The 17,535-nt window shown below is 39.8% G+C and overlaps 1 protein-coding gene across 1 annotated transcript in view; it reads left to right on the top strand.

Annotated features, from left to right (window-relative positions):
* AEBP2 (AE binding protein 2) overlaps nucleotides 1–15,829 on the top strand; it is a 32,747-nt gene extending 16,918 nt beyond the window's left edge. Inside the window, exons 4-8 of the mRNA XM_033162559.1 lie at nucleotides 1,360–1,546; nucleotides 7,227–7,351; nucleotides 9,923–9,990; nucleotides 11,047–11,160; nucleotides 13,768–15,829. Of these exons, the coding sequence (XP_033018450.1) occupies nucleotides 1,360–1,546; nucleotides 7,227–7,351; nucleotides 9,923–9,990; nucleotides 11,047–11,160; nucleotides 13,768–13,798 (525 nt within the window). The 3' untranslated portion in view covers nucleotides 13,799–15,829. The remainder of the gene's footprint in view (nucleotides 1–1,359; nucleotides 1,547–7,226; nucleotides 7,352–9,922; nucleotides 9,991–11,046; nucleotides 11,161–13,767) is intronic.
* Nucleotides 15,830–17,535: the final 1,706 nt, after the last annotated feature.

Raw genomic sequence — 17,535 nt, 5'->3', positions numbered from 1 at the left:
AGCCTTCAGTCTGAAAACATCAATATCAAGTTTGGGAGCAGCAAAAATATGCTGCTGTAGGCTAAGGGCAGTATCCAACTAAACAGTTTTGCTAGTTCAAGCACTTGGGGATGTACAATGGTACTTCCCTTCTCCCCACATGCCCCCTGAATCTGTTCTGGAGGGTTGTTGGAAAACCCATAACAGATTTTGGGGATTGCATCAGAGGGAGGGGAAGTTCCTTTGCGCAGCTTTAAGTGGTTGTGCTAGGAAATCTGTAAAGTTGGATGATACCCCAAAACTTTTAACTAAGCTACAGGAAAATTCAGCCTTGATTTAGTTTTCAGTATAAAATGATTTTCAATTAGTAGGTAGATAGCATATGCTATTGTGGCTTTCATCTTCTATTGTTGGGGTCCTCTGCTCAAGTTAAATAAACTAACTTGTGTATGAGATGGTATATTAAACGCATATAAAGTTAGGAGCAGGTTAGGGTGTGGGGGCTGGTGTAATACCAAGTGTAGTAGTAGATTTGAAGTTCTCCTAACAATGTCACCTTTGGAACGCAAGCAGACAAAATTATATTTTGATAAACTAGGTTACAAAATACATGCTTCTATCCAAAGAAAACATTTCAGCACAGATGAGAATTCAAAATATTCCTTACTGAGAAACCTTCAGGGAGTAGTAAGAATATGCGTAGCAGCTTTTACTTATCTACTGTATTGACGTTTTTTTCTCAGCAGCAACATGCCCTCAACATCCTTGAACAGCAGACCGCTTGACGTAGTCTGTTTGCTCATACTGGTCTTTGTAATGTCTGCAATTTTTAATGCATATGGTTGGAGCTGGCTCATGTTGCTTGTTTGGAACATAACCACCTAATCCACTTTAACCACAGTACTCAAGGAAATGCGTGGAAAGGAGCCTTAAATTGATTGTAATGAAATTTTCTGTAATAGTTAGTTTTCTTTAAGGTTTCTTTCTTGGTCAGGAGAACAAGTATTTTACCCATGTGAAATACCGGTACTCATAGGAATGGATGGTGGTTGTGTAGCATGCAAGAAAATTGTCCCTTGCATGTGATGTGATTTCAGGATTTTTAAAATTAGAACAAGGCGTATGTTTGCATGGTATAATTGGAATGGATTGAGTGCTCGAGTATTTGGAGGTCAGCTTTGATTCAACTATCATTCCTTGTTAACACACAGAGATCTGCATTAGGGACATCCAGGGAAGAGGATTTTTTTTAAAGCACTTTTTAATGTGTTGCCTGAATTTGTTGTCCCTTTGTTAAAGGAGCAGCAATGCAAAGTGAGAATGAATCAGTAGCTTCCTTATGATGACTTAATTGAGCATTTCTGATTTTGTATTTCTTAGTGTGTCGTTGGAGGGTGCAATGCGAGCTTTGCATCTCAGAGTGGGCTGGCTCGTCACGTGCCAACACACTTCAGCCAGCAGAATTCTTCAAAGGTTACCAACCAGCCAAAGGCTAAAGAAGAATCTCCTTCTAAAGCTGGAATGAACAAAAGAAGGAAGTTAAAGAACAAGCGGAGGCGCTCTTTACGTAAGCACATGAAACTTCTACAGTTCTGTAATAAGCAGCATAAACTTTAAAAGCTGCCTTTCCTGACTACTTGTCCACTTTTTAGTTAATGGTTTTTTGCCAGCCTATAAATTCCATTGTTTTCAACTTTTGATTTAAGATCTTTTATGTAAGATACAGGGTGGTCTTACATAAGGGTGATAGAGATGTTTATATCAGCTGGTGTATTTCCACAACTTGGCCAGCCGGAATAGATGCGAGGACTTCACAGTTGAGGGGAACATTCTGTGGGCCTCCTCAAAAACAGAGGGAGATGTGTATTTTTCTGGGCTCAGAGCAGTTTCTGGACTGATGTGTATCTATAATAACATTTTCTAAGTCCAGTAATTGGGTGCACCACAATTTCATAGATGGTAGCTGTACCATACTTAATGTGCCACTGACATCACAGTAATTTCTTAGGTTTAAGGAGGTTGGATGTGTGAAGGTTTTGGACCCTGCTCTCTTGTAGGGCTGATGCCACACTATGTTGGGGAACATTTAACCACTGCTAAAAGACTGAGCCGCAGATAGATAAGGCCAGTGCTGATGTAAAGTTTAAGCATGGTTAAAACTAGCAAGAAAGGGGCATGGGGAATTCATTCTGGACAGGGAGCTGACGGTAGTGAGCACAGTACTTTGTCTCCATGCTCTCGTTGTCTTAGCCATAGTAGACAAAACAAGGTCATCATATTGCCTGTACTAATCTATATTGTCAGTGATCTTCAAGGCATGTAAAACTCAATGGGAGGTGGGGAGAGCACTCCCAAACTCATGCACCTGAAGCCCAGTTTAAATACATTAACTGGGCTCCCACTGTTGTTCCTGTCTCCCAGTGAGTGTTCATCCTTAGCTGAGAGTGGCAAAACGAGAACCCTTGTGCTCTTGTGCCAAGGTGCAAGCCATACATAACTTGGGAAGGGAGGGAGATGAAGCAGCCTCAATCAGGAGTACCATTGCAGCCAAACACCTTCCAATCAGCTCCATCCCTTCTTGTTTGGTTCATCTTCCTTTAAAAAACAAAAACAGAACTAAGCTTGAATAAATGTTCTTATGGGCTCCTCCTTTATTCAGAATCCAACATGGTTAATCTATTTTGGGAACTAATTTAAAGCTACTTCTTCAGAAATTAAAAACTAAATGGCCCTTCTTCCTGTTTGTACTCATTTCAACTTTTCCCATTCTGATGTCCTCCAGGCATTTTGAACTACAACTCCCATTGTTGGCTGCACTGGCTAGAGTTGATGGGGGTCATGCTCAGTGACACCTGAAGGGCACCCAGTTGGGGAAAGCTAGACCTAAATAATTGTAACATGGTCTCTGGACAAACTGTCATATGGGCATGTTCAGCATTCTTCACCTGCAGCTTCAAGTGATGATTTGCATGCATTAGTTGACCATCACAAATCAGTGCCACAAGTAGGGTTTTCCTGTCCCCTAATGTCAACGTAATTAATATATGTCAGCATTGGAAGTGAGTTTGCACATTTGACTGAAAGCAGTATATATGTATATGTGATCAAACTCGTTAAATGAAGCATTTTTAAACAGAAAAAGTGTATGTCATCCACTTTTACCAGCTGAATGTGATACACAATCAACTGCACCTCTACATCGTGTTCCATTTTCTCTTTTACAGTATATTTTATTTATTGAAGGCATATCCTGCTCTTCCTCCCATAGCAGCCCAGGGTGGCAAGCAACAGTAAATACCCCTTGAAACAATGTTTCTCAAACTAGGGTCCCTGTTGTTGGACTAAACCTCCCACCATCCCTAGCTAAATGGGAGTTGCAGTCCAGCAACAGCTGGGGACAGAAGTTTGAGGAAACACTACCTTAAAAAACAATTCCAATATAAGATGCAGACTGGGAAAGAGCTCAACTTAAAAGTCTTGTTGTCTTCAGTAGGCACTGAAAGGACTGAGACGGCTCCTGTCTAGTATTTAAGGGGAGGGAATTCCAAGGGGTGTGTGTGCCACAACACTAAACGTCAGATTCCTACATTGTGTGGAAGAAACCTCCTGATGAGATGGTATTAGCAGGAGGCCCTCACCTGCAGTATGCAGTGATCAGTTGGTTATATAAGGGATGAGACGATCTTTCAGGTATCCTGGTCCCAAGCCATATAGGGTTTTATACGCCAAAAACAGCACCAGTGGCTAATCAGCAGCCAGTGCAATTCTTTCAACAGTGGGGTAACTTGTCAGCAATATCCTGCTCTAGTGAACAGCTGACCCACTGCATTTTGCACCAGCTGCAGCTTCTGGGCCAACCTCTAGCCCAAGTTTGGAGGCCACTGAAAGTACCCAGCCTTCTCCCCCCCCCCCCCTTTTTGCGCTTGACTTTAGATGAAACTTGATAGTGGTGAATCAAACACCTTGACTAAGACATAAAAAATTAGGTTTACAAACATAGTAAAGTGCAGATCTGTCCTCCTTTGTAGAATAATTTTACCATTTTTTCTACTGGAATTATAGTAATACTAAGCCAAACTACTATAGCTTATTTGCTGAAATGGAAGGTATTTAAAAAATAATAATAATATGGGAAATACAATTGCAGCACTTGATTTCACTGCAGACCTATTAATTTCTTGTTAATTATAATTTCAAGTGTTTGCTTCTGTTGCATACAAAACTGCAGAGTAAAGTTTGTCCCTATAGTTTTGATTAATTTCATTATACCAGTTTTGACTTCCTTGGCATCGAACTATTGCATAGTTATGTTATGTAAACCAGCAGTACTTGATGTGCAACATGGTTGAGAAAGCAAGCTTGCCACTCTTTCGGTTGTTGAAAATACAAGGGGAGCTTGCTAAGCAAGCTGTAGCTTGCTTAAAAACACACACACAAGGTGATGAATAAGGGTTTAAAGCTACCTTTTCCAAAAAAAACCAAGGCTATCTCAAGTAAAAGGTTGAGAATTATTTTTCAGTGTTTACATTAATAGTATCTAGGGAATTGAAACTTGTTTCCCCAGTTTTACGTCTTTGTTTCCCTTACTGTTGCAGTATATGAGTCAGTAAATACATTTATGTGTTAGCTTGTATAGTGAATGTATAAAGTTGAATCAAATGTATTTTCCCCTTTTTCTTGCTGTAGATACCTTCATAACCCAATTACATAAGCAGTCACATGGATGTTTGCTTCCCTGAAAGTTTTAGAGCATGTTTGCTCAGTCTTATTTCTGTCCTTGGATTCTCTTGTTCTCAGTACGCTAGACGAATGCCTCGCTAGACGAAAAACTCGCTAGACGAAGGCATTCGTCTAGCGGAAGGCTGCCCCGCAAGACGGATTTGTCTATGGGGCTGCCTCGCAAGATGAAAATTATTTTTTTTCGTCTAGCGAAAACCGCGGTTTGCATTGCTGCTTCGCTAGACGAAAACCCGCTAGACGAAAATACTCGCAGAATGAATTATTTTCGTCTAGCGGGGCACCACTGTACTAAGATTCAATCCAATCCTTTTGGGGCTTTTAGGGGGTTGCGGCACCCTGCAAACACCCCTATTCCTCGCTAGGAACCGGACTTTCCCCGGAGGGCTAAGTCCCGTCTCCTTTCGGCTCCTTGTCCCGGCCGGAAGTGAGCATAATTGTAATGCCTAAAATTGCTTGTCCTACCTCCAAACCAGAAGTGGAAACTTCAGTTTAAATTGTGATTTCTAATTGTTTGGGTGGTAAGCACAAATTATGGTTTACCGGTTTTGTTGTCACAGCAAACTATGGTTGGAGCTAAACTTAAAAGTGGAGGAAAGAAGAGAAGTGTGTGATTCCAGTTTCTGATTTCCCAGACCATTGTTTGGAGAACTGTTTTAATTGAGCTAAGACATTTGTACAGTCTGTTGAAATAGATTATCAGTAGCAGTTAAACAGTGCTGAAGTAGTCCTCTGCAGTTTTTATTCCATCTATTCAGAATATTTTCAATTTCTAGCATTTTAAGCAAACTAGCATAATGTGAGTGAAAGGTATTGTAGGCAGAACTTGCATAATTAAAAGCACTCTTAGTGATGTATAATTTTTATACATCTTAAATGAAATGTTCTGCAGATTTTGCAGTTAACATTATATATAGGTAAGAACTCATCTAAGTTTAATCTTAAACTGTTCTAAATTGCTTGTTTTTGAGGTATGTATATTTAAAGATTTGTTTAGATCTTTTAAGATTTCATTTCCGAAGGTTGCTCAAAAGTTTTCTCTTAGTTAGTGGAACACAATTCTATGGTCCATAATAATAACTTTTAGTACAAAACAAAAGCAAATTACACTGATTCGTATAGACTGCCAACTAATGATTTCGTAGGCCTAGAAGGATGTTGATTCTTCCTCAGCTAAAACTGTAAGTTTAAGGCTTGTTTTTATGAAAAGAACTGGCACATACCGTATTTTTCCGTGTATAAGCCTAGGTTTTTTTAAACCAAAAATTAGGTTTAAAATTGGGGCCCGTCTGATACACTGGTAGTGCTGAGGGGTGTTTTCCTTAATTTGGAGTACTCAAAAATAGGGGGGTGTCTTATACATGGGGCGTCTTATACACGCAAGAATATGGTACTTATTTTGCTTACGTTTACGTGTATCATGTGATGTAGAAGACTTTGTTCACAGTATTCTGTTTTGCAAATTGTATCATGCTTTAGCGGGATGTTCTGTTTAAGCAACTATAATTTTCTTGGATGATCCAGCCGGTTTGTTGGTCACCTTTTTATTATAATATCATCTGAAATATATTATAAGACTCATTGCTAAGTTTGCCCCCGAGGCAGAAAGAATACTGGAATGTTACCTAAATCAGAATGTTGCTGGTTATATATGTGATAAACCTGTTTTTTGTTACTTTGTTTTTTGTTTGCTTTAAGTGGAATTTGGGATATAAATGACTTGTATATCTTTGCTCATGTCTTTATTGTGGAAATTACAACTGTTCTGAGATTGGTCAATAACTTTTTCTTTAAGAACTGATGCTGATTAGATATTGTTAATAAGATTCCACCAGGTGTAAATGATTAAGGAATTTCCCCCATCATAATGCTCATAAAATACAGTGATTTTGCCTACTTTGTTTTACTGCTTTTTAAGTTTATAATTCAAAAGGGCAGCCATCATATTAATTTTAATAGAGAAATTTAAATTTATATTATGCCCTATAGGCAAGGCTTGCATGTGAATAAAAACCTTTTGTACTGAGTATTCGGTTATTATTGCTCTTTTGAGTTAATATAGTTGAAGCAATTCTAGTAGGATTTTGTTCTTCTGTAACCTTCTGAAAGAGTCTGTATATAAAGGCAGAACCTTCAGTTGAATGTACTGTCCTGAAGAAATAGCTCATCTCCAAAAGCTATCTCACTGCTACTTAAGTGCAGTTAAAGGGACTGCTTGTCTTCAGTTTATAAGCACCATTTTTCTTAGTATTGGTTGTGTTAAGTTTGGACAGAATAGATTTAGAGAGAAGCACAGTTCAAATAGGATGACATCTATAAGATGCTTGCCCATCCTAAAAGCAAGTGTATTGAACATTTCAGTTAGTTTAGGGAGTTGTTCCGAAGCTGATCAAAATTTATTTTTAACTGGTAAACTTTGCTTCATGATAGAATATGACCCTTGTAGCTTGAATATTTAAATACGTAACATGCTCTTCCATTAGTTTTGAAGGCCTTTTTTCTTTTTTTAGCAAGACCACATGACTTCTTTGATGCGCAGACTCTGGACGCCATACGACATCGAGCTATCTGCTTCAACCTTTCTGCACACATAGAAAGTTTAGGAAAAGGCCACAGTGTCGTATTTCACAGTACTGTAAGTATTCTTCTGTACTTATCTTAATAAGATGTTCAGCTTTTAAACTTAGATATATGCAAGGAACGTTGGTGGCGCTATGGGTTAAACCACAGAGCCTAGGGCTTGCTGATCAGAAGGTCGGCGGTTCGAATCCCCGTGACGGGGTGAGTTCCTGTTGCTTGGTCCCAGCTCCTGCCCACCTAGCAGTTTGAAAGCACGTCAAAGTGCAAGTAGATAAATAGGTACCGCTCCGGCGGGAAGGTAAACAGCGTTTCTGTGTGCTGCTCTGGTTCATTAGAAGCAGCTTAGTCATGCTGGCCACATGACCCGGAAGCTGTACGCTGGCTCCCTCGGCCAGTAACGCGAGATGAGTGCCATGACCTAATGGTCAGGGGTCCCTTTACCTTTATAGATATATGCATGCCCACATGTTCATGGCAGATTTCATTTTCACAGCATTAGCCGTGCTCCCTGTGTTATACTGCTCCTGCTGGATGCTTATGAGTTCAGCTGTAACTTCTGCAGGGGGGGAGCCTTTTTCTGTTTGCTGAGGCTCCTCTGCACCATACAGAATCCTGATCTTCCATTGCTCTAAATCAGTCAGGAGCCTTCATGGTTATCACAGTTTTAGGCAGTGGGAGTACCAAACACACATGCCCTGCACTGGACATCGTATGTTTTCATTAAAAACACGGCTTCTCTGAAAGGGATTTGCCGTCACTGCAAGTCACATGATTTGTATTTTTTGAGAAGCCCTATTCAAAAGGCTTCATAAGACTATGATCAGTTTGGTACTTGCGGAGCACTTTGACTGTTCAGGGGGAAAGGGGATCACTTGGTGTCATTATGAAGGCAAGTGATTGACAAGCCTACCTACCTGTCAAACTTGGCTCAGTTGAGGGTGGGGGAGATAATGATGGGGCCCACTGGCCAGGTCCCATTAACCAATGGTTTAGGGACACATTCCAGACAGGCAAAATTACTTGAGGATGGTGCAGAGCATGGCTGGTGAGATGGGGAGACACGTGTTCTGGGAAGAGTCTGGAGGCTTTTGAAAGGCTTTTAGAAAGGCTGCATTTGACTCCTGGGTCTGAGGTTCCCTACCCCTGATCAGAGCAGTAGCAGTTGCAAAGGAAACTTGGAGGTGCACCACGACAAACTTGCGGGAAAGAATTATGTCAACCCTACTGCTGTTCAGCAGGGGCAACAAGTATAACTGGGTCTGAGCCATATAACTTACGGAATGACAGACTTCAAAATAAAAATTAAGATGCCAGCTCTCTTATAGTTTCTGCATTTGTATTTCTGCTCTTCTCCAGAAGAGGTCAGCAGAATTCCATTTACTTAGGTCTAACCTTAATTCGCAGCTGGAGCTGACCTTTTAAAGATCTGTGCTTTAAAACTGAACAGTTTGTTTTGCATAGGAGAACTCCAGTTCTTCTTCATGATGTTTGCAGTTCCACCTACCCCTTGAGCCAGTTCAGAGTCAGTTCCAGGAACGTTCTAGAGCCTCATTAAAGGTGGGGATAAAAGCACATGGTCTTGTGTTAGCATTTCCTTGGTGCAGCAGTAGGAAAGCAAATGCAGTACTGACATGTTACATGTCTTTTCAACTATTATTTTTCTGAGGAGATGCTGTCTAGCAGTGTCCCCATAGAGTAATGGAACTGTAGCGTTAGTAGGGACCACAAGGGTCATGTTCCTCTGTAATGTCTCATTTGTGTCTAAGACTCCCATACACATATTGTATTCAAACACACCACATTTTGTTAATATTGTAATGCATTAGACTGGAGGCAGAAGCTAGTAGTGGTCTGCAGTACCACCATATGTACCCAGGAATTGGCTGCAATAATGTAATAAATAACTTCCTTGCCATTTTCAAGTCCATAGTTAACGTTAATTATAAAGAATATTTTCTGGTAAAGGAATTGTAGAGTTGGAAGCGATCCCTAGAGGAATCTAGTCCAACCCCACCGCAATGCAGGAATGTCAACTAAAGCATCCATGGCGGCTGGACATCCAGCCTCTGCTTAAAATCCTCCAAGGAAGTCCACAATCTTCTGAGGGAGTCTGTTCCACTGTTAAACAGTTCTTCCTGATGTTTAGTCAGAATTTCCTTTCTTGTAACTTGAAGCCATTGATTCAAGTGTTTACTCTCTGGAGCAGGAGAAAACATGCTTGTTCCCTCTTCCATGTGTTAGCTCTTAAGATATTTGAAAATGCCTATCATATCTCCTCTTAAGTCTCCTCTTTGCCATGCTAAACATACTCAATTCCCTCAACTGTTCCTCATGAGGTTTGATTTACTGACACAGTTCTGTCCTCCCTTCCCTTTACCTATATATTCCCCCCTGCAAGTATCTCACAAGACGAAAAGACTTGAAAACAACACCAGGGCTCCAGATATTAAAAATGTGTGTGAAGTCTATACTTATGTGTTTATTTATTCAATTTGCCTAATTTATTCCAGTTGTACAGTGTTGTTTCCAGTGTGATAAGAAACTTCCCATGCATGGCTATGAGTGCTAGTCAACTAATTTTAGCCAAATAATTTAGCCCACTAACTATTTTGATTGTTGTTTTTAGGTAATAGCTAAGAGAAAAGAGGAGTCTGGAAAGATAAAGCTGCTACTTCACTGGACACCAGAGGATATGTGAGTACGGGAGTAAGCCTATGCACAAGAAATGCCGTAAGGCAACCTGGTGTAAGCTATACCAGATACAAACTCCATTTAGCAGTGGGCTGGCTACTGCTGCACTATTTAAGCTTGGCAGAGGGGGAAAAGATAGATGCCATGTTGCCAGTTCTGCTGCATCCTAAGTCTATCATCCCAGCAGATTTTGCTGTGGGATTGTTTATGCATGAATGCGCTCAAGGACCAACTGAATATTAGTGCATCTTCGTCCTTTGGTGTTTCACATGTTTTGCTATCATTATGAAAAACACTGGCCTGGGAAGATTGCAATTTCCTTATAATTCTCCTGACTTGTTGAAACTGGAATTCTTTTTATATGCAGTATTCTAAGGTATTTGTGCTTGTTGGATGTAGGACAGCTTTTATTTCTGTTTAAAGCTAGTTTTTCCGTGGTGGACAAATGGAAGTATGGCTACTACGAGGAAGAGGCACTTCTTAAACCAAGAGTAGTTGCATTGCTTGTCTCATCATGATATAGACCTAAGTTGAATTATAATGGATGCCGATGGGTGAATCCATGCTCTTGCACAGGCTAGGATTTTCACTGCCAAAAGAAGTTAAAACATTTCTACTGCCTTATGGCTTAGCATCTCAGAAACCTATGAGAGTCATGTGCAGGATCTAGCTGTATTCTCGTCTTTTGGATGACAAGGAGAACAGGAAAGCCCCATACTCTGATCCTTTTGCTAATTTCTAATGGTCCATGGCTGTTTCATCAGGAATATACAGTGCTTCCTCGTGTGCAATGCTGCCATCACTTTGCATTAAGTAGAACCCTGAGAATACACTTCTTGTTGTTGTCATTGAATGGTTATCGAACATTGGTTCCCTTTAATGTTCATGTGTAAGCTAAGCAAGGCTATTAATACTGAAAACCATTGCACTCACAGACCATGTTCATTGTCTAATCTGATGGTAGTGCAAATGCATTGGTGAGGATTTTGTTTTTAAATGTCGTTTAGAACAGCTATGGTTGGAAGGAAAAGTTGACAATTATTTTTTTGTAATTCATAGTCTTCCTGATGTGTGGGTAAATGAAAGTGAGCGACATCAATTAAAAACTAAAGTAGTTCATTTATCAAAACTACCAAAAGATGCTGCCTTGCTTCTGGACCCAAACATATACAGGTAACTTCTAAATTTCTCATTATGACCTTAAGCCTCGCTTGACTTTTTGAAGCTGATGCCAAAAATAGTAATACTGGTGGCTTATGTTTTATTTATCATTTGATTAATTTGATTTATATTCTCACTTTCCTACTGAAGGAGCCATGGGTAGAAGACCCAGCAGTGATAAACATAAGAAAACACAACTTAAAAGAGTTGGAAAATATTCTATCAGTTAATGCCTGGATATGTCTTTCAATTTCTTTTTAGTCAGTCAAGTAGAGCTCCAAGTATTCTTAATTTCACCTTAATTTTATTGCCAGAGGTTAGAGAAAGTAAATAGCATTTGATATACCAATACATCAACTTCCAGCAAAAACAGCATCAAAAAGTTAAGTTTTGAGGTTTGAGATCATTTAACAGTTCTTAAACTACGGTGACAGGAAAAGGGAATGTGTATATTTACCAAGTGTATTTTACTTTTTTGTGCTTGGTGTACAGAAAGTCTAGTAAAGGAGGTACACACAGTGGAATCCTGAAAGATCACTTCTGTTAAGATCATGCTGGTTTGTATACCAATTTTTGTATACCAACTTTTAAAAGTCCAAATTTATCTTCTCATATATATTTTAATAAATATATGCTAATTATTCTTGGCCTGTAATACACGTGGTATTACTCTGAAATCTGTGCTCAGTGCAATTTTTAAATTTGAAAATAACTTTCTTTCCACTTTGGGGAGAGGGGGTGGTCAGCTCTCGTAACCCGTTTTTGAGCATCAGGTGCCGCTTGAGATTTGATTCTCTATCTAAATCAGCTTCTTAAAAGCAGATTTGTTTCCTTTATATTAATGCCTAAAGGTGCCCACCACTAAATCTTCTGTACATTTCCCCCACCAAAGATATTCTGAAATGTTTTAAAAGAAAACTTGTATTGAATATATGGTGCATATTCAAAACAAAACTTTCTCCTGTCATAGGAAACCTCTGTGTTCCTGCACTTTTAAAACTGCTGTTGTCAATCAGAGATTAAGAGCAGGAATTGCTTAACAGAAGAGCATACCTTCTTCCCTTTCTTCTTCTTTTTCTTCTTTTGAATACTGGAAGCCCTTTGGTTCAACCCCAGTAAGATACTCAGTTAGTAGGCGTGGGAAGAACCCCATCCTTAAACCATGCAGAGCTGCTGCAAGTTGAAGAACTCCATCAAGCCCAGCACTAGCTTAAGGGTAGCTTGATGCTACTATATCAGGAAGCTTCATGTGTTTACGTATTATTCTACCACACCTTTTCCCCTGACGTAATTCGATATATGATATATGTGGCTATATACTTTTATGGACATTTATATGGGATCCCAAGCCAGGTGGGGGAACACTGAGTTGGGGTGTTGATGTCCAGTAAGCCTTTCCACTTACCTTTTATTTCTCATATTTTCGATTAATCAGCTTCAGTTTTGCCTTGGGAAAGTGCACGCTGCTATCAAATACGCTATGCAACAAAAGTAATCGTGACTGGTATAAACACAGAGCATTCAGTCACGAGTGTTTTACCCTGTTACACTGACCCTGTGGGTTTTCAGATGTACATGATGCAGTAGTGAAATGTGTTCCAGCTGTTTTGAGGAGATTTAAACTGCAATCCAAACCATACTTGCTTTGAAATAAATGGCATTACAACAAATGGTTAGGATCCAAGCCCCCACCCTCCCAGTATCAGTTTCTTAAAACTCCTGAAGAGCTTCCCAGCAGCTTGGAGGGCACCTCTGCATCAGCCCCCCATGAATTGGAAAATCACCCAAGCCCGATATAGCACTGAAACATTGTGTGCACTAGACTCTCTGGATTCTTGCCATTAAGATTTCCAAGTTAATGTACTCACTCTTGGATAATGAAACTTTTTGTTGTTGTTGCCAGCTTTTTCAGTCTTCATAAAATACATTTACTAATATTTTTTTGAAATGTTTACAGTGTTTTCTTAACTAGATATAATTTACATGCTCTGAGAATGTAATGTGACATTTTGGCTCCTGCAACCAAGATAAAGTTAGTTTTTGGTTAAAAAAAATTGTGAGCATCAGAAATAAAACGGGAACATGCGTGATTGAAGATATGTACTGGAGATTTTGTGCTGGCCATGAATTGCTGCCTTGTGAAAAATGAAAAACAGAATCCTGTTGCAAAATTGAGGTTGTGTCTCCTGATCTTAATTTGGTAGTGTGCACATTTTCTAAGGGGCTACTGCTCATAGTTTCTGAACCACACTAGAACATTTTCACAAGACACATCTATGTCTGAAGAGCTGTCTAGTACCAGAGTGCAACATTTCTGCACAGCTGGAGAAAGGACTCTGGAGGCTTTTTGCTGTTGTTCTGGGTTTCCCTTAAACTTGGCTTGTTGTCCAAACTTGGGATTATGGTTTATCACGAACTGTGGTTGGCTTCAAAACGACCCACAATAATTAGTGATAAAACCACAAGCCCCACATCAGGCTGAACATGATTTAACGTGGCACGCAGACACAGCCATTGAAGAGTGTCATTTGTGAACCTGTTAACCAGCGCATGTTAAGTTTCCTTGACGTTTTTTTTGGGGGGGAAGCCACCAATGCAATGTTTCCTTTTCCTCCCTAGAACAATGCCACAGAAGAGGTTGAAGAGGTAAAAACGAGCTCGGCGGGGGCACCTCATCTATCATCATATTCACTGACGGTGGAATTAGAATTGAAAATGCACATTAGTCAAGCCCCTCCACCTTACGCTCTTCCCCTGCGCCCGGCTGCCACCAACTATTTACGCTTGGCAAACCATTCTGTGAATGAATTTGGTGCATCTATGGAATATATTATATACATGGAACAGATCATATAAGCCTTCATGGAATGGTACGATGGGAGATAAGGAAAGCGAAATATACCGGCAGTATAGTGGGTGTTCTCAAAGGCTTTGCATGCTTGCAGCTTTTATTTTAGCAAACCCCCCCCCCCACCCGGCGTAGCCTGTATCGGATGAACATTGCTCTGTACAACCCTCCCTGTGGTTGTTGTTGGGTTTTTTTTTTGTAAGCAAGCTTCTTGGGATCTTGTCATTTGGTTAAATAAATACACACTAGAGAGGGAACTCTTCTCTCAAGAGTATGGTGCGGAGTAATCCATTGTCACTTTCGTGAACTTGTGGTCGCATAACAAGTGGTGGTATCATGTTTAAGCAAAATGGTGGTGGCATATTTTAATTTCTGGTGGAATATACGTTCAAGAGGAGCAGGTCAGTGTTAAGTGTTGCTGTGTATCTGATCCTCTACATAAGGACTATTACTGTATGTTAGTAAGGCTTAACTTTAATAACCTCTACGGAAGAAGGTAGCAATGTTGTTTTGTTTACTACTTGGCCTTTAAAAAACTCCTCTTTGCTACTAAAGAAATCTCCCTTCTCCTTTCCCCTCCTTTTAGCCTAAATTTTTCTAGTTGTAAAAAAATTGTATTTTTTAAAAAAAAGCATTTAAAAATACAATCGTTTATGCACCAAAGTTGGCTAGGAAAAGAAAATGGGATTGCTTCCTGGCTTTACTAAGCAAGAAATTATGGACTTCCTTTAACCTACAGGAATAGAAAAATATGTGTTACCATGTTCGTCTTATATGAAGACAAAAGAGAGAGAGAGAGAGAGAAATAGATAGATAATGGGACATTGCTTGTAAAATAATTTTGCAGATTTGTAATATATTTTTATATTATGAAATGTAGATGTTTTTTCTAGAGGCATGGAAGTTGAGATGTATATATTATGGTAGAAATAATATGGAAGGATATTGTAATTCATTAGTGCTGCCAGAAGAATTTGTTTAAAAGCAAGCACCTTTCATAACAATAAAAAGAAGTATCTCGGATTTCTAAGAGACTATATACTACTGTTGTAAAAACAAAAAACACATTGAACACCCTTCCAGAAATCTTTGAAGGATGCACAGTATCCTTAGGATTTTTACAGTGCTCATTGCTGGTAAGGGATATGAAATCATTCTTTTCCTTGCTTGTTGGAAGGAACAAATGTAAAAAAAAAAATTATATGGTGGCTATATGCAGTCAAACTGCATGATTAACCCTCCATGTTTAGGAGGATTTTTTTTTTTGCATTACTACAGTGAATATAAATACCAGCTGTTTTTACACTAATTTTTTTATTACTAAATAGCAAAAAACAAAATTCTAGACTCTCTGCTTGGAGAACTTACCTTTTCCAATACCATAAATTGGGGTCTGTCTTAATGAAGATGAGATGCTTGCTTGGGTCCCAGTGAGTTTAGAGTGGTCTATATATATATATATTCGATGTGTGGATTATAAGCACCACTAACATGGAATGGTTCTGGAATAGTCGTTTAATAATGGTATTTCATAAAGATCTGTAGCAATGTTACTATTTAAAAAACAACAATGCAGTTCGTTATTTTTATTTCTTATTTTTTAATTTTGCTTGAGCACTTCAGTTACTGCTTAAACTTATATGGTCATCTGCAATTATTTTGATTCTTTAAAAAAAAAAGTTATAAAATTGCCAAATAGGTGTTTTCAGATATAGTTTGTATTTGTATTTTTAAATTTTATTTCTTTTTGCATTCATTGTATACCATTCTTAATTGACAGATGATTGTAGACCCTGCCTGAGTATTTTTTCTAATAAAACAGCGCAAATATAAGTATGTCTCAAGCGTCTAAATGTTAGCTGCTTTAACAGGCTTTTTATAACTGGAGTCAAAGATACAAATTAAATACTAGCTTTCTTTTAATTAAGTGTTCTGTGCACTAGGATAGCACCGTTTGTGTATTATCATTATCATTATTATTAATAATAATTATTACAATTAATTATAATACCAGGAAGGTTTTGATGGCAACTATCCATGCTCCCTCGGCCAATAAAGTGAGATGAGCACTGCAACCCCAGAGTCGTCTGTGACCGGACCTAATGGTCAGGGGTCCCTTTACCTTTTATCCAGAGGGACGCGGGTGGTGCTGTCGCCTAAACCACTGCTTGCTGATCAGAAGGTTGCCGGTTCGAATCCCCGCAACGGGGTGAGCTCCCGTAGCTCGGTCCCTGCTCCTGCCAACCTAGCAGTTTGAAAGCACGTCAAAGTGCAACTAGATGGGTACCACTCTGGCGGGAAGGTAAACGGCGTTTCCGTGTGCTGCTCTGATTTCACCAGAAGCGACTTAGTCATGCTGGCCACATGACCCGAAAAAACTGTCTGCAGACAAACGTCGGCTCCCTCGGCCAGTAAAGCGAGATGAGCGCTGCAGCCCCAGAGTTGTTCGCGACTGGACTTAACTGTCAGGGGTCCTTTACCTTTTTTATCCATGCATAGAGATGTGCAGCCAAGGAATTGAGAATAATCAAGGCTAAGCTTCCTAATGCAGCTCAACACCTATTGCAGCAGATCAATCTTACTCCACTTAGAAATGTGTACTTCCTGGGTAGCAGAAGGAAAGGTGCAGAGTTTGTGTAAAAACAGCAGAAAAGAGGAAAAAGTGAATTTCCCATCAAGGCAGGGGATAGGAACCTGTGGTGTTCCAGATGTTGGATTCCCAACCTCAAGTCAGCCCCAGCTAGCATAGCCAGGTTGTAGGGAAGGGTTGACCGCTCTTTTAGGGGTGGAGTAAAGGGTGCCCTCTCCCCTCTTCTTCAGAATTCTCCTCTCCTAAAATGCAGGATGCTTGAGGGTCCTTAGTAGTTGTCCGTTGTTTTTTCCTATTTGTTTCAAGGCCTTGGCTCTACATGTGTAACACCTCCAGACAGGACACACATCTCTGCTGCCCCTTTGGTATTTATCGACAGGTCAGAAAAACTTGCTTCTGTGCTCGCTTTGGCAGCACATATACTAGAAAAACTTGCTTCAAGGCCAGGCAGCTCATCAATGGAGGTCACCCTCTCAGGGACCTCCGTCTGGGTCTGTTGAGCAACAATGAGAAAAGTAAAAATTGAATGCCTGAAGGGAAGCCTCTTTCAGATCATACTGGCTAACTCCCAGCGTATTGGCATATTATCAAAGAGTTCCTGACTTTCCACTTTATGCAAAGACAAGAGAGCCCAGTTGTTTAAAAGTTAAGGCAAAGGCATAGAATAAAATGAGAAACTAGGCATTAGGGTTTTCCAAATTTGGGTGTGCAGCTGTTTCTGGACTACAATTCCCATCATCCCTGACCACTGGTCCTACTAGCTAGGGATGATGGGAGTTGTCCAAAAACAGCTGCACACCCAAGTTTGGGGAACACAGCTCTACATGATAAAATAAGGTGTCTGGGTAGGCTTGCATAAGCAACCCCCAGGAACAATAACAGCACAGACCCCTGCGTTTGTGTTGGGAGAGATCGGGGACTATAAAATTGACCCAGCCCTGTAGAAAGA

This window comes from Lacerta agilis, chromosome 10, assembly GCF_009819535.1.
Source record: "Lacerta agilis isolate rLacAgi1 chromosome 10, rLacAgi1.pri, whole genome shotgun sequence".
Lineage (NCBI taxonomy): Eukaryota > Metazoa > Chordata > Lepidosauria > Squamata > Lacertidae > Lacerta > Lacerta agilis.
The sequence above is the reverse complement of the archived record's forward strand: the minus strand, read 5'-3'. Positions and strand labels throughout refer to the sequence as shown.